The sequence below is a fragment of the Hemitrygon akajei genome, chromosome 5 (genome assembly GCF_048418815.1).
Source record: "Hemitrygon akajei chromosome 5, sHemAka1.3, whole genome shotgun sequence".
Classification (NCBI taxonomy): Eukaryota; Metazoa; Chordata; class Chondrichthyes; order Myliobatiformes; family Dasyatidae; genus Hemitrygon; species Hemitrygon akajei.
This window is the reverse complement of record NC_133128.1, coordinates 37,608,957-37,634,042: the sequence shown is the minus strand read 5'-3', so window position 1 is coordinate 37,634,042 and position 25,086 is coordinate 37,608,957. Positions and strand designations below refer to the sequence as shown.

At 39.7% G+C, this 25,086-nt stretch overlaps 1 protein-coding gene across 2 annotated transcripts in view; it reads right to left on the bottom strand.

The window, feature by feature from the left end:
- LOC140727644 (NXPE family member 3-like) overlaps nt 1–25,086 on the bottom strand; it is a 100,138-nt gene that overhangs the window by 17,606 nt on the left and 57,446 nt on the right. The window contains exons 2-3 of one of the 2 annotated variants that reach the window (XM_073045256.1): nt 18,196–18,363; nt 1,938–2,713 (exon numbers count right to left, since the gene is read on the bottom strand). In XM_073045256.1, the coding sequence (XP_072901357.1) occupies nt 1,938–2,713; nt 18,196–18,312 (893 nt within the window). In that variant the 5' untranslated portion in view covers nt 18,313–18,363. Of the gene's footprint in view, nt 1–1,937; nt 2,714–18,195; nt 18,466–25,086 lie in introns of those variants that run through there. The other variant, XM_073045257.1, reaches the window with a different exon arrangement.

Genomic DNA, 25,086 nt, shown 5'->3' with positions numbered 1-25,086 from the left:
GCAACAACTGATTGTTAATTCAAGGGGGTGGGTGAAAGCCAGAAGTTGTGATACCAATGATATAACTAAGAAAAGGGATAAGGTCCTGAAGAAATAATATGAGGAGCTAAGGAAGAACTTGAAAAGCAGGACCTCAAGGATGAGAATCTCTAGATTGCTGCCTCTGCCATGTGTCAGTGAGGGTAAAAGTAGGATGATTTGGCAAATAAGTATGTGGCTGAAGAACTAGTGTAGGGAACAGGGTTTCAGACTTGTGGATCATGGGTTCTCTTCAGGGGAAGGTATGAGCTGTATGAAAAGGAAAGTTTACTTCTGAACTCGAGGAGGACCAATATCCTTGCAGACAGGTTTGCTAGAGCAGTTGGAGAGGGTTGAAACGAGTTTGGTAGGGGGATGGGAAACTGAATGATAAGTTAGAGGATGAGGCAGTTGTTGTAAAGGTAGATTCAGTGTGCAGAGCAATTGTGAGGAAGGATAGGCAGTGAATAGGGTATTAATGCAGTCTGTTGGATGGGTTGAAATGTGTCTATTTTAGTGACAGAAATATGAGGAACAAGGGTAATGAACTTAGAGCATGGATTAATACATGGGGCTACAATGTTAAGGCCATTACAGAGACTTGGCTGTCAAAAGGTCAGAAATGGCTACTGAATGTTCCGGAAATTAGCTGTTTCAAAAGGGAGGAAGGTAAAAGAGATGGGGAATGGCATTGCTAATCAAGGATAGTTTCAAAGCTGCAGAAAGGGAGGATGTCCACTGAGTCAGTGTGGGTGGAAGTAAGGAATATGAAGGGAGCAATCACTCTACTAGGAGCATTCATAGGCCATCCAATAACACTAGAGACACTAGGTCCAGATCAGGAGAGAGATTTTTGAAAATTGCAAAAGTAACATGGTTGTTGTCATGGGTGATTTCAACTTTCCTAATATTAATTGACAACACCTTAGTGTTTAGATAAGGTGGAATTTGTTAGATGCATCCAGAAAGGACTGCTTGCATATTATATATACAGGCTGATAGAGGCGGCCATAGTAGATTTGGTCGGGTGGGAGATCTCTCAGTGGAAAAGCAATTCAGAGTCAGTGACCACAACTTCATGAGCTTTACCGAGGCATTGGACAGGGATAGAAAGTCCTGATAAATGGTCTCAGCCTGAAATGATGACTGTTTACTCCACTCCATAGACGCTGCCTGACCTGCTGTGTTCTCCCAGAATTCTGTGTGCGTTACTCTGGATTTCCAGCATCTGCAGAATCACATGTATGTGATTTACTACACTGTCAGTTTTTTATTCTGTGAATTGTCACTAGTGATGAAAGGCGTCATGGGTACTTCTGCTAAGACACATCTATTTACGAATAACCTAACCACCAATGCCCAAAGGCTGGCAATGGAACCAAGTCTTGCTTGGGTTTCAGACTACAGGATTACCACATGAATCTTGCAACAGGTCAGACATTAGCAGGCTCCAATAGAAATTGTTTTTTATAAACCATCTACAACATTTCGTGGAAGGCAGATTGGCGTGATCTGAGTGTGATTATGCCCACTACCACCACAGTTTTGGAGGTTTCCCGTATTAAAGTGCTTATACTTCCAGATCAACAATAATCTCCCATCCTCAGAAGGGATAAAAGAAAGCAAAAACTAAACAGCTGGAGGATGTGGGCATGCCAAGCAGCACTTGTGGAGGCAGAGGGCTAGTCAACGTTTCAGGCCGAGACCCTGCATCAGCATCGACAATTCAATATCTTTGCAGCACCTGCCACCCCTTGTATTCCTTAAGCTCAATGAGAATTTCAGCCAGATGGATGGTTTCAGTTTACAGAGATGAATCACACTGCTCTTTTAAAGAAATTAATTTGATTAGTTTATGAAACAAGTTTATAGATGTGAAGAAAATGAATGCTAGTATCTAATGAGAATGATTACCATACCTTTGAAAATAATGCAATTCTTCTCCAATTAAGAGGTTCTTCTTATAACCTCCCATCGCATGGTTGACACGAGATGAGCAGGGAAGCTTCTCTGGTCTGTAACAGAACCAGGGCTCCCCAGTCCTGAGATCAGTAAAGTTACAGAGCGGTTTAGTTTGAGACAAACAGAAATTACACACAGTGATCTGCGAGGTATTCCCCGATTTGAAAGTGCTTTTAAAATACACTCTGTCTGGGTTTTCCTTCCGTATTCTTTTAAGGGCTTGAACCCCTTCACTGGGATGAACCAAAGAAACAGACACGTGGACTTCTCCTGGCCAGAATAAGGTAAAATTGATGTGATAAGTTCCATTTTGGAGATCTATAACCGTTCCTGCTGAACCGGCTTTCAACTCTGGAGTGTGGATCCGGGCTTGGAGATAGTCACCCCCGTATTGCTTCGGATTTCCTTCAAAATCATACATACGCACCATCACCTGTAACTGATCTCCAACATAGAAAGTCTTTCCAGAATTTAAAATAACAAAATATGCACGTGATGGGTCACTGCTTTTCTGAAAAGGCACATTAGGTCTGGGAGGCTTTGGCCATTCAATCATTTTGATCAGAACCACACCCTCTGATCTTTCTTCAGGGGTGAAGCTGTGATTCTGATAGCCACATTTTAAAAGTCTGTCAGTCCAAGATGACGGAGTTTCTTCCTTTCGCTGCTCTGCTGTGTGATTAAACTTTGGATCTGGATATTTCTTCCATATTCCATTTGTTTCATCTCCAAACTGTAGAATGGAATATTTTAGTAAAATAACTATATTTGTACATAAGGTTCATCTTCTTAACTTACCAAATTGAAGCCTCAGAAAATGCAAGGATTTTAATACCCTAAGAGAGTTGTTCAGAATCTTGCCAGATGGGAAGATAGAAGGTCAAAAATGAAGGAAAGAACTGAACTTAGAAAGTTATCTCAGAGTATAGATGTAAAATCGTATTACAGGGAAGAGATTTAGATGGATAGATGGCTGTAGTAAAAATAAGATCACAGAAACAGACTCATACGGAAGGAAGCAAGCACTTTGTCTCAGATACATCAATTCAGCCTAGATACCCTTTCTCCTATCACAAACAAGAGAAAATCTGCAGATGCTGGAAATCCAAGCAACACACACACAAAATGCTGGAGGAACTTAGCAGGCCAGGCAGTGTCTATGGAGAAAAAATACAGTTGACACATTGGGCTGACACCCAAAACCTGCTGAAGGGCCGCAGCCTGAAACGCTGACTGTATTTTATTTTCATAGATGCTGCCTGGCCTGCTGAGTTCCTCCAGCATTTTGTGTGTGTTACCCTTTCTCCTTAAATCTATGCCCTCTATGTCTTGATTCACTAACCTAGAGTAAAACATTATATGCATTCATCCTCTCTATGCCCTCATGACTATATATACCTCTGGAAGATCACCCCACATTCTTTTACACTTCAGAGAATAAAGTCCTAGCCTGCTCAAGCTCTCTCTATGTCAGTCACACAAATCCTGACAACATCCTTGTACATCTTCCCTGCACCCTTTCCAGATCAATACCATCTCTCCTATAGCAGGGTGACCACATTTAAAAACATTACTCCAAATCAGAATGAAAACTATGTTTATCACTCACCTATGCTGTGAAGTTTATTTTGCGGCAGCAATACGGTACACAACTGCAATATAACATCCTGGCTTCCATACTGAATGTTCGAGCCGATGAAAGCTATCATGCTAAATGCTCTTTTTCACCATCCTGCCCACCTGAGATACTGCTTTTAGTGAATCATGTACTTGTAATCCGAGGACTCTTTGTTCTACAACACTCCTGGAGGCTCTACCAGTCATTGTGAGAGTCCTACCCTCCTTTGTCCAAACAAAATACAATATTTTTCACCTATCTGAACTAAACCATTTGCCATTCCCCAGCCTGCTTACCCAGCTGACCAAGATACCATCTAATTCTAGATAGCTATCTTCACTATCCATGATTACACACATTTTAGTGTCATCTGCAAACTTACTAACCAAGGCTTAGAAACATAGAAACATAGAAAACCTACAGCACAATACAGGCCCTTCGGCCCACAAAGCTGTGCCGAACATGTCCTTACCTTAGAGATTACCTAGGGTTACCCATAGCCCTCTATTTTTCTAAGCTCCACGTACCTGTCCAGGAGTCTCTTAAAAGACCCTATCGTATCTGCCTCAATCACTGTCACCGGCAGCCCATTCAACACACTCACCACTCTCTCCATAAAAAACTTACCCCTCTGTACCTACTTCCAAGCAACTTAAAACATTTCCAAGAACTGGTCATCAGCAAATTTATGAACCAATCCCTCCACTTTCTTTTCCAGGTCATGTATAAAAATCACAAAGAGTAGGGGTCCCAGGACAGATCCCTGAGGCACAGCATTGGTCACTGACTTCCATGCAGAATATGACCCATCTGCAACCACCCTTTGCCTCCTGTGGGCAAGCCAATTCTGGATCCACAAAGCAAGATCCCCTTGGATCCCATGCCTCCTTACTTTCTCAATAAGCCTTGCATGGGGTACCTTATCAAATGCCTAGCTGAAATCCATATACACTACATCTACTGCTCTACCTTCATCAGTGTGTTTACTAACATCCTCAGAAAATTCAATCAGGCTCATAAGGCACAACCTGCCTTTGACACAGCCATGCTGACTATTCCTAAGCATATTATGCCTCTCCAAATGTTCATAAATCTTGCCTGTCAGGATCTTCTCCATCAACTTACCTAGCACTGAGGTAAGAATCACTGGTCTATAATTTCCTGGGCTATCTCTACTCCCTTTCTTGAATAATAGAACAACACCTGCAACCCTCCAATCCTCTGGAGCCTCTTGCATCCCCATTGATGATGCAAAGATCATCGTCAGAGGCTGAGGAATCTCTGCCCTCGCCTCCCACAGTAGCCTGGGGTACATCTCATCAAGTCCTGGTGACATATACAACTTGATGCTTTCCAAATGCTCCAGCACATCCTCTTTCTTAATACCTACATGCTCAAGCTTTTCAGTCCACTGTAAGTCATCTCTACAATCACCAAGATTCTTTTCCTTAGTGAATACTGAAGCAAAGTATTCATTAAGTACCTGTACTATCTCTTCCAGTTCCATACATACTTTTCCACTGTCACTCTTGATTGTCACTCCTATTCTCTCACATCTTGTCCTCTTGCTCTTCACATCCTTGTAGAATGTCTTGGGGTTTTCCTTAATCCTGTCCACCAAGGCCTTCTTTTGACCCCTTCTGGCTCTCCTAATTTCTTTCTTAAACTCCTTCCTGCTAGCCTTATAATCTTCTAGATCTCTATCATTGCCTAGTTTTTTGAACCTTTTGTAAGCTCTTCTTTTCATCTTGACTAGATTTACAATAGCCTTTGTACACTACGGTTCCTGTACCCTACCACCCTTTCCCTGTCTCATTGGAACGTACCTGTGCAGAACTCTACGCAAATATCCCCTGAACATTTGCCACGTTTCTTCCATGTATTTCCTAGAGAACACCTGTTCCCAATTTATGCTTCCAAGTTCTTTCCTGATAGTCTCATATTGCTCTTTACTTCCAATTAAATGCTTTCCTAACTTGTCTGCTCCTATCTCTCTCCAATGCTATGCTAAAGGAGATAGAATTATAATCACTATCTTCAAAATGCTCTCCCACTGAGAGATCTGACACCTGACCAGGTTCTTTCCGAATGCCAGATCAAGTACAGCCTCTCCTCTCGCAGGCTTATCTACATATTGTGTCAAGTGGGCCCAAGTGCAGAGAACATAGACAGTTGCATTACTGATTTTTAAGACCTTAAGAAATAGGAGCAGAATTAGGCCATTTGGCCCATCGAGTATCATCCGCCATTTAATCATAGCTAATCCTTTTTCTCTCCTCCTCAATGCCATTTCCCCGCCTTCTCCCCGTAACCTTCGATGCCATGTCCCGTCAAGAACCTATCAATCTCTGCCTTAAATACACCCAACAACCTGGCCTATACAGCTGCACGTGGCAACAAATTCCACAAATTCACCATCCTCTGGCCAAAGAAATTTCTTTGCATCTCTGTTTTGAATGGATGTGGCTCTCTATCCTGAGGCTGTGTCCTCTTGTCCTAGACTCTCCCACATGGGAAACATCCTTTCCTCATCTACTCTGTCTAGTCCTTTCAACATTTGAAAGGTTTCAATGAGATCACCCCTCATCCTTCTAAATTCCAGTGAGTACAGACCCAGAGCCATCAAACATTCCTCGTATTCTGGAATAATCCTTGTGAACCTCCTCTGGACCCTCTCCAATGCCAGCACATCTCTTCCAAGATGAGAAGCCCAAAACTGTTCACAACACTCGTGAGGCCTCACCAGTGCCTTATAAAGCCTCGGCATCACATCCCTGTTCTTGTATTCTAGACCTCTTGAAATGAATGCTAACATTGCATTTGCCTTCCTCACCACTGACTCAAGCTGCAGGTTAACCTTTAGGGTGTTCTGCACAAGGACTCCCAAGGCCTCTTGCATCTCAGATTTTTGGATTTTCTCCCAATTTAGAAAATAGTCCGTGCATCTATTTCTACTACTAAAGGGCACGGCCATACATTTTCCAACGTTATATTTCATTTGCCACTACCTGGTCCATTCTCCTAGACCGTCTAAGTCCTTCTGCATCCTGCCTGTTTCCTCAACACTATCTGCCCCTCCACAAATCATCATATCATCTGCAAACTTGGCAACAAAGCCTTCTATTTTATCATCTAAATCATTTATATACAGCATCAAAAGAAGTGGTCTCAACACCGACCCCTGTGGAACACCACTAGTCACTGGTAACCAACCAGACAAGGGTCCTTTTATTCCCACTCACTGTCTTCTTCTAATCAGCCAATGCTCTAACCATCTTAGTAACTTCCCTATAATACCACGGGCTCCTAACTTGGTAAGCAGCCTCATGTGTGGCACCTTGTCAAAGGCCTTCTGAAAGTCCAAATATACAACATCCACTGCATCCCCTTTATCTATCCTACTTGTAATCTCCTCAAAGAATTCCAACTGGTTCATCAGGCAGGATTTTCCCTGAAGGAAACTATGCTGACTTTGTCCTATCTTGTCCTATGTCACCAAGTACTCCAGTACCTAATCCTTAACAATTGACTCTAACATCCTCCCAGCTACTGAGGTCAGGCTAACTGGTCTATAATTTCCTTTCTGCGGCCTTCCTCCTTTCTTAAAGAGCAGAGTGACATTTGCAATTTTCCAGTCCTCTGGCACTATGCCTGAGTCCAATGATTTTTGAAAGATCATTTCTAATGCCATAACAATCTCTAATGCTACCTTTGAGCCCTAGGGTGCAGTTCATCTGGTCTGGGTTACTTATGTACCTTTAAGTCTTTAAGCATTTTGAGCACCTTCTCTCTTGTAATAGTAACTGCACCAGCTTCTCTTCCTTCACACACCATGTTAAGGACTGTACCAAAAAGGATAAACCAAAATCCACAAATGAACTGGGAGATCCAACCCTACTAAAAGTTCAGCTCTGCCACATTCAAATCAACTAAACCTGACCTTTACGAGAAACCAAAATATGACCTCTGAAAAGCTATTAAAGATGACAAGTAACTGCACCAGACAAAAATTGAGTTCCAACACAGCTGTCAATGATGGCAGGGCTTACATGCTTAAAAGGCAACAAAATTAGATCGGACAGCATTGCTGACAACAGCATTTCCCTTCCTGATGTATTTAGAACACATTCTGTGCTTGTTTTGGACAGAAGGGAATGAGTACATCACCACACATCTTGACAGTGCAGCTGAACCCACAGTCACCATTGCAGGTATTAGATTAGCCATCTGGAGAATGAACCTGTGGAAAGCATTTGGCCCAGATGGTGTCCCTGGATGTGTACTTAGATCCTGTGCAGACAGTTGGTGGGGGTATTTGCAAACATTTTTAACCTCTCCCTGCTTCTTTCTGTTGTTCCCACCTGCTTTAAGAAGGCCATTATCAACCATGAGTCCAAGAAATACATGGCAATATGCCTAATGACTACCACTCAGTAATTCTAATATCCACTATCATAGATGCTCTGAGAGGCTGGTCATGGTATTTATTAAGTCAAACTTTCCCTACAACCTCAACCCATTACAATTTACCCACTGCCAACACAGGTTAACAGTGGATAACATCTCCTATCCTACATTCATCTCTGGAGTATCAGGCAATAAAAACACCTTTGTCAGATTGTAGTTTATTAACTACTGCTCCACCTTCAGTACTATAACTCCAAGCAAACTCATCTGCAAACTCTGAACTCTGGGGTCAACATTTACTCCTGCAAATGGATCTTTGACTTCCTGACCAACAGTCGGCAATTAGTAAGGATAGGCAGCCACATCTCTACCACAATTATTCTAAACACTGTTGCTCCTTAAGGTTGTGTCCTCAGCCCCTTATTTTACTCCCTGTGCACACATGACTCTATGGCCAGGTTCTGTTCTATCTTCATTGACAAATTTGCAGATGATACCACCATAGTGGGTTGTATCTCAAATAGCAAAGAGTTGGAGTACAGGAAGGAGGTATAGTGTTTAGTGACATGGTGTCATGACAATGATTTTTCCTGTAGTGTCAGCAAAACAAAAGAGTTGGTCATTGACTTTAGGAAGGGGGAAGTGACCGAAGTCCTACCTATATCAGTGGTGTCAAGTGGGTGGAGAGTTTCAGATTCCACAGAGTGAATATCACAAATGGCCTGACCTGAATCAACCATGTAGACACCATGGCCAAGAAAGCTCAACAATTCCTTGATATCCTCAAGAAGCAAGAGGAGTTTGACACATCCCATCAGCCCTTATCAATTAACCCCACGAGAAACATCCTATATGGATGCAGAATGGGGCATCTGCTCTGCCCATGACAACAAGAAGCAACAGAGATGTGGATGCAGCTCAGCACAACATATAAACCAGCCTCCCCTCCACTGACTCTCTCTGTACACTTTGCTGCCACAGTAAAGCAGCCAGCATTATCAAAGATCCCACCCAGCCCAAGTAATTTCTCTTCTCCCCTCTTCCATCAGACGGAAGATTTAAGATTCAAGAATGTTTAGTGTCATTCCTGAGTACTCAAATGTAAAGGAGAATGAAATGATCATTACTCTGGATCTGATGCAGCATAAAAAACATAAAGAACACAAAATAACAAACTAAAAGACATGATATATAAAAATAAAAACAATCCGGTAAACATAATGTACAAGTGCTGTTATATACATAGCCTGTATGCATATAAAGTGACATTGTTTTGTGATGTATAATCACTGTCCAGGGCCAGTCAGCCTTTTTGCCAACTTCAGCTTTCTAACCTAGCAGCTGTGAGCTTCTAGAGATCAAAGATTTGTTCTGAGTATGTTAAATTTCTAACCAATATTCATTGTCTTAAACAAGAACCTGTCTTTGGTTTTTGAAGTAAGTAGCAAGCAATAATTGGTTTGAAGTTAAAAGGACTACTTTCCAAATAAAACAGCACTGTCTATCGAACACAGGATGCTGGCCCCCAGAACTGGGCTAGATGTAGTGGAAGTCAACGATGTTGTACTAATTGAACTTGGATCGAACCAGACAAGGAATTTGCTTAGAAAGGAAGCTTGCAGACCAGATTGATACCATCACATAGCACATCACATAACTGATCTGTCAATAGTTGGAAGGGTTGTGTACTCAGAGTCAGAATTCAAAGCATTAATTATGGGTACCTAGGAACTCTGTCCCCAGAAGCTTTCAGATCAGCTGCTTCAGCATTCACTACAGAAAAGGATCCTGGCAATTGAAGCGATGAATTACAACAGAGTGAAAAGCTTGAGCATATAGACATTATGAAACAGGATGTGCTGGAGCTATTGGAAGCATTAAGTTGGATAAGTCACCAATATGGGACAAGATGTAGCCCAGGCTACTGTGGGAGGTGAGGCAGTAGATTGCTGAGCCTCCGGCAATGATCTTTGCATCATCAATGGGGACAGGAGAGGTTCCAGAGTATTGGAGGGTTGCAGATGTTATTCCCTTATTCAAGAAAGGGAGTAGAGATAGCCCAAAAAATTATAGACCAGTGAGTCTTCAATGGTTAGTAAATTGATGGAAAAGATCATGAGAGGCAGGATTTATGAACGTTTAGAGAGGCATAATATGATTAGGAATAGTCAGCATGGCTTTGTCAAGGGCAGGTCATGCCTTATGAGCCTGACTGAATTTTTAGAGGATGTGATTAAACACATTGATGAAGGTAGAACAGTAGATGTAGTGTAAATGGATTTCAGTAAGGCATTTGATAAGGTACTCCATGCAAGGCTTATTGAGATAGTAAGGAGGCATGGGATCCAAGGGGACCATGCTTTGTGGATCCAGAAATAACCTACCCACAGAAGTGGTTGTAGACAGGTTATATTCTGCATGGAGGTCAGTGACCAGTGGTGTGCCTCAGGGATCTATTCTGGTACTTTGCTTCAGTATTCATAAGTGAAAAGGATCGTGATCAGGATGAGGTTGAAGTAGAGCGGGCCTGTGTGCTGGACAGTGTGGAGATTAAGGAAGAAGAAGTGCTGGATCTTCTTAAAAACATTAAGATTGATAAATCCCCAGGGCCGGATATGATACACCACAGGTTGTTGTGGGAATTGAGAGAAGAGATCGCAGGAGCATTAGCTATGATCTTTGAATCCTCTTTGGCTACAGGGGAAGAGCCGGAGGACTGGAGAATGGCAAATGTAGTTCCATTGTTTAAAAAAGGTAATAGGGAGAAACCTGGGAACTATAGACCAGTGAGTCTTACGTCGGTGGTCTGCAAACTACTGGAAAGGATTCTTAAGGATAGAGCATTTGGAGAAGTACAGTCTACTCATGGATAGGCAACATGGCTTTGTGAAGGGAAGATCATGCCTCATGAGCCTGATTGAGTTTTTGGAAGAGGTAATAAAAGAAATTGATGAGGGTATAGCAGTGGATGTGTTCTACATGAACTTTAGCAAAGCATTTGACAAGGTCCCTCACGAGAGATTCATCCAGAAAGTCACGAGGCATGGGATAAGTGGAACCTTGGCTATTTGGATAAAAAATTGGCTTAAAGGAAGAAAGCAGAGGGTAGTTGTGGAAGGAAAGTATTCTGCCTGGAAGTTGGTGACTAGTGGAGTGCTGCAGGGATCTGTCCTGGGACACCTGCTATTTGTGATTTTTATAAATGATCTGGATGTAGAGGCGGAAGGATGGGTGATTAAGTTTGCAGATAACACGAAGATTGGAGGAGTTGTGGATGGAGCTGTAGGTTGTCGAAGGTTACAAGAGGATATAGACAGGGTGCAAAGTTGGGCAGAATAATGACAGATGGAGTTCAAACCAGACAACTGTGAGGTGATGCATTTTGGAAGGACAAACCAGAAGACTGAGTACTGGATTAATGGTCAGTTACTTAAGAGTGTGGATGAACAAAGGGACCTTGGGGTTCAAATCCATACATCCCTCAAGGTCGCTACACAGGTTGATAGGGTAGTTAAGAAGGCCTATGGGATGCTAGGCTTCATTAACAGGGGGATTGAGTTCAAGAGTAGAGAGGTCATGTTGCAATTCTACAAATCTCTGGTGAGACCGCACTTAGAGTATTGTGTTCAATTCTGGTCACCTCATTATAGGAAGGATGTGGAAGCTATGGAGAGGGTGCAGAGGAGATTTACAGGATGTTGCCTGGTTTGGAGAACAAGTCATATGAAGCAAGGTTAGCACAGCTGGGACTTTTCTCTTTGGAGCGTAAAAGAATGAGAGGGGACTTGATCGAGGTCTACCAAATTATGAGAGGCATAGATAGGGTAGATAGTCAATACCTGTTTCCCAGGGCACAAATAGCAAACACCAGAGGGCATATGTACAAAATTAAGGGAGGGATGTTTAGGGGAGACATCAGGGGTAAGTTTTTTACACAGAGGGTTGTGAGTGCTTGGAATGACTTGCCAGGGATGGTGGTGGAGGCTAAAACATTAGGGGTATTTAAGAGCCTCTTGGACAGGCACATGGATGAAAGAAAAATGGAGGGTTATGGGGTAGTGTGGGTTTAGTACTTTTTAAAGGATTATATGGGTCAGCACAACATGGAGGGCTGAAGGGCCTGTACTGTGCTGCAGTGTTCTATGGTTCTATGGTACTCCTTCTCTTCATGATTTTTATAAATGACCTGGATGAGGAAGTGGTGGGATGGGTTAGTAAATCTGCTGATGACACAAAGGTTGGGGTGTTGTGGTTAGCGTGGAGGGCTGACAGAGGTTATAGCAGGACAATGATAGGATGCAAAACTGGGCTGAGAACTTGCAGATGGTGTTCAAACCAGATAAGTGTGAGGTGGTTCATTTTGGTAGGTCAAGTATGATGGCAGAATACAGTATTAATGGTAAGACTCTTGACAGTTTGGAGAATCAGAGGTATCTTGGGATCCAAGTCCATTGGACACTCAAGGCTGCCGCGCAAGTTGACTATGTGGTTGAGGCGGCATATGGAGCATTGGTCTTCATCAACCATGGGTTTGAGTTTAAGAGCAGTGAGGTAATAAAAGACATTAAAAAAATTGAAGCTATGGAAAGGGTGCAGAGGAGATTTACAAGGATGCTGCCTGGACTGGGGAGCGTGCCTTATGAGAACAGGTTTAGTGAACTTGGCCTTTTCTCCTTGCAGTGGCACAGGATGAGAGGTGTATAAGATGATGAGAGGCATTGATTGTGTCGATAGTCAGAGGCATTTTGCCAGGGCTGAAACGGCCATCACGAGAGGACACAGTTTTAAGGTGCTTGGAAGTAGGTACAGAGGAGAAGGCAAGGGTAAGTTCTTTTACACAGAGAGTGGTGAGTGCATAGAATGGGCTGCCGGTGATGGTGGTGGAGGTGGAAATGATAGGGTCTTTTAAGAGACTCATGGATGGATGTATGGAGCTTAGAAAAATAGAGGGCTATGGATAAGCCTAGGTGGTTCTAAGGTAAGGACATGTTCAGCACTGCTTTGTGGGCCAAAGGACCTGTATTGTGCTGTAGATTTTATATGTTTCTATGTATCTTATTTCTAATTAAGTATGTTATGTGCGATGAGCAAACCATGGGGAGATGGGGTCCAGAGTTGACCCCCGTGAACTATGCTGCTAACAAGAGAGAGATAAAGAGGGGGAGAGGTGCCATGCTACACATACTGATAATGAGAGAGACACAAGGATGTAAAATTTAAAACCAGGCCGGTGGGGGCTTGTGTGTGTGTCCACCCACGCCTGGGTGACGAGCCCACCACTGAAGAACGGTCTGGCTTGGAACGGAGGGGTCATAATCAGTGACCACAACGGTACAATGGAACAAGAAGACAATGGAAGGTTTGCCTGCTGCAGCTGCTCATCTCTCACTCTCTCTCTCTCCAACGTCACAACAGCAATTACCTCAACCCAAACTGAACTGAACTGAACTCTGCATTATCTTAAGACTATTCATTTACCCCTAGACTATGATAGAGCTTGGTTTTGATTCTTATTCCTACACTTCTATATTTCTCATTGCTAACCTGTTTTATATGTATATTTGCATTTTTGATACTGTATTACTTAGTTTAATAATAAACACCTTTAGTTACAGTACCACCAGACTCCAACATATCATTCCATTTCTGCTGGTTTGGTAACCCAGTCACAGGGTACGTGACAAGTACATGTTCCACACAGCATTGTGGGCCAAAGGGCCTATATTATGTTGTAGGCTTTCCATGTTTCTATCATCAGTGTGAAAGGTAAATGCAAAAATATTATATGTGTAAGAAGTTATCCAAAGAGCAAAACAAAAAAAAACCCAGTATAAATGTTACAGTGCAGTCAGACTTGTTAGGAATGATCAAGTAACATCAAGAAGAATGACAGAAAGACAAGGAACAAAAAATCATTCCTCTACTTCCAACATCTGCGATGGATGACTTATTCATCTGCAACTCATTAAAATGAGTTGAAGTCTGCTTAACCTATAGGAATTTTACCTGCGTTTTGGAAATGCTTTGTGTCTTGGGAATCTTTTATAAGATAGAAAATCTCTGTGAGTTTTAAATGTGTTTTAAAAGTTTGTCTGGATTTAAAATTAATCTCTAAAATTAATGAACTGTGTTTAAATGACTTTGTTCGCTGAAAGTAGATGCTCCTTGGTAGGGAGGGGTGATCCACCGCTCAGATAGTGGGTGTTGACAGCGAAGCCCACAGTGGAGGATAAACAGGGACATGATCTAGACTTTAAAGAGTAGGGGGCTACTCTATAACCTCCCTTTTGTGAGTGTAGCTGTAGCTATATTGGATAGGGCTTAAGATCTTAGTTTGAGTTTAGAATTTCATGGTCAGAAAACCCAATACCAATACAGGGTGGTTTTTTTTAGTAGATTTTAAAAAACTGATAGCATGTACCATCAGGGTCGAGGACAGCTTCTACTCCACATTAATAAGTCTATTAAATGATTCCCTGATATGGTAAGATAAACTCTTTGAGCACAAAAATACCTTGTTCTGATCTTGCACCTTATTGCTTACCTGCACTGCACTTTCCCTCTACCTGCTACACTTTATTCAGCATTTCTTGTTCCAATTTGCTCTGTCTAAATGCACCATGTAATGATTTTATCTGTATGAGCAGTATGTAAGACAAGCCTTTCACTGTATCTCAGTACATGCGGCAATAATAAACCGATTCCAATTCAACTACTGTCTAGGGTACCCAGAAATCAAATGAAGATGTTCTTTGACTGCCCTAGCTGACTGTATTTGCTCAGCTATATTTTAGGAAACAAACTGGTTTCGGTAACCACTTGTTTGAACACTTGTTCAGTTATTGTAAAAAGTTGATATTTTGTTCCAATCATTGCACTGTTCCTGTTGTGAACAGTTGACAGATACTGTATTTCAGCAAAACAACTCTAATAATCAAAGTTTGATTAAAAAATGCCATCATGACAGCACAAAAATTTACATTCAGTAAATTAAATGCAGCTTAAGAGGCTAGTTTTTCCAATATTCTCATATACCAGTTTGGTGTACAAACCCATTGTTTAATAACATCCTTCAGAAAGTATCTGCTGTCCTTATGTGCTCTGTTTTATATGTCACTATGCAATTGATATAACCCCTGGGTGTCAAGATCTCTGAGGATCTAACCTGGTCCCAACACATTGATTTAGTCATAAAGGCGGAAAGACAGCGGCTATACTTTATTAGGAGTCTGAAGAGATTTGGAATGTCAACAAATACAATCAAAAACTTCTATATTCCATGGTATACACATTTCCAAGGATCTCACCTGGTCCCTGAACTCCTCCATCCTAATCAAAAAGGCGCAACAGCACCATTATTTCCAGTGGAGCATCAAGAAATGTCACCCCTGTCCCAGGATACTGACGGAATTTTATCGCTGTACCATTGAGAGCATACTCACCAACTGCATCTCAGTGTGGTATGGCAATTGTCCCGTATTAGACCACAAAGAACTCCAGCATGTGGTGAAAACTGCCCAGTGGATTATCAGCACCCAATTGACCACCATTGAGAACATCTACCATAAATGCTGCCTGGGCAGGGTGAAAAACATTATCAAGGATGCATCTCACCCTAACCATGGACTTTTTACTCTCCTCCCATCCGGTAGGTGCTACAGGAGCCTCCGCTCCCGCACCAGCAGGCACAGGAAGAGCTTCTTCCCTGAGGCTGTGACCCTGCTGACCCTCACATCACAGTGCTAAGCAGTATTGCACTCATATTGCACTGTCTCAGTACTTTCATATTTGTGTGCTGTAGCACTTACTTTTTATTCACAGTTATTTTGTTAGTAACACAATTCTTTGGAACACAAAGCTTTGGACACTACCTCACTTTTTTATGTACAGTATTTCTGTTTTTGCACATTTTTATAAACTATTCAATATACGCAATTGATTTACTCGTTTATTTATTATTACATTTTATTTTATTTTTTTCTCTCTCTCTGCTAGGTTATGTTTTACACTGAACTGCTGCTGCTAAGTTAACAAATTTCATGCCACATACCGGTGATAATAAACCTAATTCTGATTCTTTACTTCGTCATGGATTGATCATCCTCCTCGTACTTCATTTTATACACCTTCATTGAGATTTTATGTGAATACTTGCCCCTTATTATTTTAATTATTTTCCCAGTCTATTTTAGGCAATTATACCTTACACTTTTGTAAATTTATTTCAATTTTAAATTATTAGTTGTAGAACTAATTTTATTATTCTCAAAGTGAAAATGAAATCCTTTTCTCTCCATGAAGACTCTTTACTAAGCAACCATCACTGATTCTGTATCATTATAAAGTATATAGAATACTTGCAGATCTAAAATATTTCATACCGGGTTTGTTCCACAATGCATTGTACTAGGAATCATGAACAATTTGTAAAGTTACATCACACCATGTTTACCTTGCCAATTGATTGACATATATGAAGATTAAATACACCCACAATTATTGCCGTAACTTTTCTTACCGTTCCTGTAATTGCTTGATTTATGTTCTGCCCTAGAGAGTCTATAGATCATTGCCATCAGTAGCTGCTTTCCCTTGCTATTTTTCTCTTTCATTCGAAGTGACTCTACAACTTGATCTTCCAAATGACCATCATTTTTCACTCCTGCACCATCATTCATTGTTAACAGAAGCTCGCAACGTCCTTTTTATTTTTGCATATTCTTCAAAATTGTTAAATTATCCAAAATGTTCAGTATCCAGTTTGTCATCTTGCTATCTTGTTTCTGTAATATCTATTCATTCATAGTTATGCTTGTTTCTACTATCAGTTCACTTTACTTGTTACAAAATGTTGGTGAATTTAGGCAAAGAACTCTAACTTTGACCTTTTACAATTTTTCTTCATGTTCACACAATCGACTTCAGGCAAAAAACAGCTGAACAGCCAAACACATGAAAGAATTCTCATAGACAGGGATCAATGAAGAAGGAAAGGAAACTGATATTTTAAATATTTAAAGGAGCACTTAATTAAAACTGAATATTTGTATCATAAAAGCTGAAATACAGCCAACCTTACAATTTTTGTCTTTATAGCTATTTGCGTGAAGAAATTACAATACACATACATAGCGTCTCACTGTAAGCAGTAATTAAAGTCACTCTGCAAAGTATACACTGCACTTGGAATCATGGGAGAGACAAGAAGAGGAGCCATTTCTACCACCAAAGACGCAGCAGAGAAAGCGTCAAGATGACTCTGGATAAAGAGGGCAGATCTGCTGGGTCACAGGCTGGAATCTCATTAACCCTGGTCGGGTCGACTGGGTGAGGGTGTATGATGTTGAAAGACCCGAAACACCTGATGACCCCAGGTAATATCACTGATGATGTGTTCTAACTTAGCATCATGCGGATGTTTCTGTAAGAAGAAAGCCTGTTGCTCTTATAGCATTTAAATTCTGAGACCTCACAACAAGCACCTAAAATGTTCAGGATATTTAACAGCAAATGGCTCATAAAGACTTACTTTTGACAATTCAGATTATTTTTCTTTTGATTACATTGGAGAAAGATTCAAAAGAGCATAATCTACTGAGAAACAATAAGCCTTTAGCTGAAACTTCAGGATTGTCAACTCAAGTTCATGACAGATATCCTGAAGGTGCTCACCATTTCACTGTGTAAGTATGGAAAATTGCATCATTACAACTGAAACATCTGGGCCAATTATAGTAAAGAAGGGTGTATTCTGTAGACCAGTCGATTTCCAAAGACTTTAAAAAAGGAAATGAGAATATTGCATTCTGAATTCTAAATCCAGAGAACTTTAAGCAAATATATTTTAGTTATACAGTAATTTCAGGAAAGTGGAAACAGAAAGAAGGCACAGACCATGTGAGTTTTGGAAAATCAAGTATGCAAGTTTGGAATTTGCATAGGTGAACAGAGAGAGATATAAAGAAATATGGGCAAAAGACAGGTAACACATTTCAATCAGATATTAAGTTGTAGAAACAGTATGTGTAATTAAATCAGATATTCCAATGAAAAGGTTTAACACAAAGTCAAATATTCAGATTGAAGCAAGAAGTCACCATACATAAACATTGGATTGTTATACTCAACATGTCAAATTCTTGTTTCATCTATCTGCATCATGAACATATTGTTGCATTTATTCTACACACCTTCATCCATTGAAAATTTAGAACCATCGCCATCAATCCAATGAGTAACAACAGGACAAAACCCCAATGGAAAGGTGAACAAAAGGGGGTGGACTTTTTTGAGTGTTGATCTTCCATGTTTGGAGCTCACAGTGAGCTTGTGTTAGTAATCACTTCTGGAGCTTAAATCTGCAATAGCACAGAACAAACATTGAAACCCAGTCTGACAATGCTATAATGGTAATTCATATGCAAATTTTCATTTTAATTGGCAGCACCATTACAAACAAACATTCAAACAATTTTGTCATCCACAAATACTCTTGTCTTTCCTCAAATGAATCCAAGCATTTCTGTTTTTATTTTGGATTTCCAACATTTGCTTGTTGAATCCCATACTCTGTTTATTCCTTGTGCCCTTCAATATCTCACTTGGTCTAATCCTGCACACACAGACACACACACACACACACACACACACACACACACACACACACACACACACACACACACACACACACACACACACACTCTCTCTCTCTCTCTCTCTCTCTCTCTCTCTCTCTCTCTCTCTCTCTCTCTCTCTCTCTCTCTCTCTCTCTCTTCATATTTGCAGGCACATAATAAAATAGGCCAAAGTCAGCATAGTTTCCTTAATGGGAAATCTTGCCTGACAAATCTGTTGGAAATCATTGAGGAAATAACAGGCAGGATATGTTGTGTATTTAATATATCAGTAACATTTAAGTAATATTGTAAATATATTGTTTGATTAAGTATTCTTTGTTGTTATACATAATTTTATATGTTATACTTTATTGGTTATCTGTAAGAGGAGTGTGAATGGCATACGTCATTACGCACCCTGTTGTATGTGCACACCCACTAAAATAAAACAAAGTAGACACGTTATCCCTGGACTCCTGTGTTTTTCTTTTGATTAGTTTTTGGAATTACAAAACATAATGACGGCAAAAAGGTAGTTTTAAAATGAGCCCAAGGTTACTACCTATGTTTCATTCTTCAGAAGGAGAAGGAGAGGGAGTGATGTTAGAGTTTAAAATAGTATGCATATATGTCTTTGGATGGGGAGAAGGATGGTCGAGTTAAAAAATAGGCATAAAATGGACAAAATTCATGGGTTCATAAACAGTGAGTACTGGATGATAATAAAAATAATAAATAAATAAAGTAGAAGTGGCTGGCTGCATCATAAAGAAAGACGTGTTTGATTGCACAACAGATAAATGGATAATGTATACTGAACAAGCTGAGTAATATTTTTGAAGTAAATGAAATAGCCGATGAAAAGCAAATGCCAGTTTTGCTGCATACAATAGGTGGAAAAATATACAGTTTGCTTTGAAGTTTAACTGCACCAACAAAACTAGCTGAAATATGCTTTGCTAATATCATGCAGGAACAAAACCATTGTTGATTGTAGAATGCTTCAGGTTTCGTAAGAGGAATCGAAAGGAAGGGGAGTATATTTCAACTTACTAGGCTGAATTGAAGGGATTGTCAGAGCATTGTCAGTTCAGTGATGGGCTTAATGATGCACAAAGATATTGTATAGTTTGTGTAGTCTTACAAGAAAGCATTCTTAAATGCTCCTAACTGAAGAACAACTCACATTTAAAAGAGCAGTTGGAATCAATGTATCAATAGAAATAGCAGTGAGAGACACAACTGAGTTGCAAACAGGAATGGAATTGAGTGTAAGCAAAATTGCAACATCTAAACAGAAATCTGCCTGGTTGAACAATTGTGTTAGCTTACAACAAACAGATGCAGGTTTAAAGGCAAAACTTGCAGAAATTAAATAATATAGGAAGAATATTTTGGGCTGACAAAAATATATGGACTGCACAGTGAAGACATAAAGATAAAATGTAAAGTTGCAGTTTCAACAACAGCACTAATCAGCATGCTGTTGATAAAAATCTGATAATGATGAGAGTGACACAGCACTGGGTAGCCTTACGATTTATAAGTCCTATACCTATATATATACCTTGATAACATTTTGCTCCATTCATTGAATTGATTTTGATTAATCTCTATTGGTATGATCTGAAAGAGATATACTAGTCTGGGCAGTATATTTATTTTAATAGATTCAATCATTGAACTGATGATTAGGTTCCTTCTTGTTATATCTTCCTTAATTTCTTTTATATATAGGCTGATAATTGCATTCTGATAATGTTGCCAAATGTTTTGGCATAATGATGCCCAAATATTTGAAAGACTCTGTTTGCCATGCCCAGGGATATCTACTTTAAATTTCTCTTCGTGGGTTATAGTTATATGAAGAGTAAGTTGATTGCCCTCGATAGATCAAAATGTCATCTGCGTAACAATTTATGCTCTGCCCCTTTAATAGTAATTCCCCTGATATCTTCATTTTGTCTGATGTATTGAGCTAATGGTTCCAGATATAATGCAAACAGTAGCAGTGACCATGCACAGCCCTGTCTCATGCCCCTTTCTAGGTTAAGACTATTTGATAAATATCCATTGATTTTAATCCTAGCAGTAGGGTTGTCATATAGTGTCCGGATAGTTTTAATAATTGTGTCATGGAAACCAAATCTATGTTAAATTCTGTAAAGAAATTTCCAATTAACCAAATCAAATGCCTTTTCTGTGTCCACTCTTATTGCTATTGCTTTGATTTTTTTTTGTATATAATCCTTAATGTGACGTGGCCTTCATATATTGTCTTGTGTTTGGCATTGCTGTATAAAACCAGTCTGATTGTTATTTATCAGTATGGGTATAAACTCTTCTAATTGTTTGGCCATGATGGAGGTAAATAATCTACATTTCTATATCTACATTAAGAACGGATATTGGTCTAACTGACCCACATTTCATTTTATCCTTGCCTTCTTTCGTTATAGCTGAGATTATCGCTTCCTTCCAGCTGGTTGGCATTTGTGCCTTTTTTAGAGCCCAGTTCAGTGTGGGGAGTAAAACAGGAATTAACTAATTTTTAAATTCTTTGTACCAGTCTGCGATATACCCATCTGATCCTGGTGATTTGCTTAATTTAAGCATACTAATTGCAGCTTTTATCTCAACTTCAGTTATGTCAGCAGTCATCGTTCTATTTTGTTCTTTGCTTAAAGTGGGTAACTCTAGAGAATTCAGGAAGGTGTCAATTTGGGTTATGCTTCCCCCTGGAACCTTAGAATTCAGAGTTTTGTGAAACACTTCAAAAGATTCTTGAATTTCACTTAGCTTATCTTTTATTGCTTTCATTTTTGGTGTTCTATGAATTGCATTTTCTGCTTTTTTTTCAGTTTCCACACCAGTATTTTCATAGATTTCGATCCACTTTCATAATGTCTCTGTTTCAGAAACATTAAATTTTTCCTGATTTCTTGTGTAGCCAAACTATTAATTTCATTCCTAATTTTAAAAATTTCCTCTAGTGTATCCTGTGCCAAATTCAATTTGTGTTTTTTCTAGTTCCTTCAGCCTATTTTATAATTCCTCTAATGTTTTATTCCTTATTTTTTTCTTAAATGAAAATATCGCTATAATTTTCCCTCTTAAAATAGCCTTCAGAGTATCCCATAGAATGGGAGGTGAAACCTTTCCATTATCATTGAATTCTAAGTAAAGACCAATTTCTTTTTTAATTTGTTCCTTTAAGTAGGGATTATTGAGTAGACTTGAATTTAGTTTCCAAATAGTATTCTTTAGTTGTAGGTCAAAATCAACAGATAAATATATAGGTGCATGGTCACTTACATCTATTGTCCCAATTCCACAGGTGTTTATTTTGTCTTTGTCTTTTCCAAATAATCTATTATTGTATATACAGAATGTGGGGGCAGAAGAATGAGTGTAATCCCTTCTGTTGGGGAAGAGGTCCCTCCATATATCAATTAGACCAACAACCTCAAAAGTGTATTAACTTTCTTATGTAACGACTTTGTTTCATAGGTTTTTCTATTTGAAGAGTCTAACTTTGGTTGTAATTGTAAATTTAAGTCTCTCCCACATATCAGGAGACCCTCTGTTTCTGTTACTATAATATTAGTAATTTTCTGAAAGAAACTAATATCACTTCCTGGGGTGCATATATATTCAATAGAGTAACTGAATTTCCATCTATATTCCCCCTTACCAGAATATATCTGCCCTCCTTATCTCCCATTTCAAATACTTTTTCAAAATTTAGTTTGCTTGAGATCAGAATAGCAACTTCTCTCCTATGTCCTAATTTATATGAGGAGAAAAACAAATTAGTGAAGCCCATTCTCTTTAGTTTTCCATACTCATTATCACTTAAGTGTGTTTCCTGTAAATATACTACATGGGCTTGTTCTTTTTCCATCTTGGATAGATTTCTACTACGTTTGCTTGGATTTAATAGCCCATCAACATTAAAAAATGAATTTTACTTCGTCCTTAGGCATGTGTATTTATCTGTCAATATATCATTTAAATTAGCAGAATAAAACTTAATCGATCTACTCCCTGAACAAATAAGAACCAAGAAATGCGAATAATTAAAAAAAGGCAACGAAGGAGTTATTCCAAGCCTGAAGTCTCTAGTATATGACCCTGGGTTGAGCTGGATGAAATGTCTAGCTGTGGGGGATAGCCCCTCCTACCTGTGTGTTGAGGGCCCCCATTGCAGTACCCATAAAAATAAGTGAATAAATTTATATCCATAACACAGAAAAGATTTCCCAGTGTATTCCCGTCATATATATATTCTCATTTGGGTGGGAATAAAAGGAGTGAATGAATAAATAAAAAAGAATAATTGAGTAATATAAAATCCACATTGTAATAAGTATTTCTCCAGATAGGTATATCACCATCTATTTTTGCTTCCGTTTAGCTTCTCAACACTTTTAAAGTTAGCCAAACCTTACGGCTCTTCTGGAGGGGGTGAGTGCTGTCTTTGGAAAACTCACAGTCTCTTCCTGATATACTTTTCTCGCCCTCCTCCCGTCCCCTGCTTTCTCGATTCTCTCACTATTTCCCAAGCAGATCGGGATAACTGCTCAGCCAGGCTTTCCTTTGGTTTGATCCCACTAACAGGCAACTCTCTGGCCTTTACGTCTGTACTCACCTCTTCCACTGTCCGATATAGTTGCATCCCATCTTCATAAAACACTTGCAGTTTAGCAGGGTACAGGGTTTGGAATCTATACTTCCCTTGCTTTAATATTCAATTTACTTCAGAGTATTCTTTACATCTCTGCAGGTCCACCGGGGGGTAACTTCGATCAAAGTATATCAATTTCCCATCCAAAAACACCCATTTCTTTCCCCAGGCCCTTTGTAGAATCTCTGCCTTGGTATTGTCTTGAAGGAATCTAATTACTATTGAGCGTGGCTTATCTTCTCTGTCTCCAGTAGGCCGTGGGGCGAGCGCACGATGTGCCCTCTCAATTTCAAGCTCCATAGTCAAAGGAATCTGTAGCGTGTCCTGCAGCAACTTTCGTAAAACTCTATCATGGACAAACCCTCCGCTCCTTCAGGAACATTGTATATCCTGATATTTTTCCGTTGTGATCTTCCCTCCAGGTCAAGCAGTTTACTTTCTTGTTGATTTAATATTTTTATTGTCTTACTTAGTATCTGTTCCATGTTTTGCACGCGATCTTCCACCTTCTCAATTCATGTCTCTGCCACCACTATTTTTTGATTGATGTTGGCGAGCTCTGACTTGATATCATTTAGTTGCTGTTTCATCTTGTCCATAGGCTCCACAGAGACACTTTTTTATCTCCATTCTTGCCCCCTTTATCAATTCAGATATTTTTGAAAGATCTTATATTTGATGGATTAACAGGGCAAAATATGCATTTTTCTGGAGGAGCTATTGACTTAAGCTGCTATTCTGGACAATGACATCACCGCAACCCCTCGAGGAGGAATTTCTTTAGCCAGAAAATGGTGAATCTGTGGAATTTGTTTGTCACAAGCAGCTGTGAACGCCAATTCTTTATATATATTTAAGGCAGAGGTTGATAGATTCTTCACTGATCAGGGCATGAAGGATACGGGGAGAAGGCAGGAAATTGGGGCTGAGAGGAATAATCATCAGCCATGATGAAAAGGTGGAGCAGACTCAATGGGCCAAATGGCCTAATTCTACTCCTATACCTTATGGTCTTAAACATGGAAGGAGTTGACTTATTAAAAGGGCCGTTGCTGAAATAAGCACAATTTATCTCAGAATTATAGACAATTGCTATAAGATATGGTTTAATTTACAGAGAGGGAGGGATAGGCAGTTAATAAGTTATTCAATAAAGTTTTGAGTGGAGGTAGGATGAAAGTAGTGCTGCAATTATGATAAGAGATTAAAGACAGCCATAATACCCAAATTTTTCTTTATAGTATATGAGAACAGGATGTAAATGCAAAATCAGATAAGACATCAAACTTACTTACCTGCACTGCACATTGTTGGAAGTAACCTTATCTAGTGACACTGGCATTGGATGAAAATTATCAGTAAAGAACACTGCATTTGAAATAAACATTGGGGGAACTGACTTCTTAATAGCATGGTTGCTGAAATAACCAACAATTTTCTCAGAATTGTACACGATTAATGGTAGCAGTAAGCAGTTAGTACATTACTCAGTTATGTAGTGATCCTTGCATTGGATAAAAGTTATAGGTTAAAGTTCCATAAATGATCCAGTGTGTTAAGATTCTGCAATAGTAATTTTTAAATACAGTTTAGTCTGGTTATGGAATTGGTATCATGTGAGTACCTTAACAAATGATAACATCAACTTCACTAGCTGGCACATTTATTTCTTCTGCCAAAGTGAATGACCATGCATTTTCCAACATTGTATCATGGTTGATCCTTTTCTCCCCCTCCTCAGCCGCAGCCCCCGTTCTTCTCCATGTAACCTTTGAAGC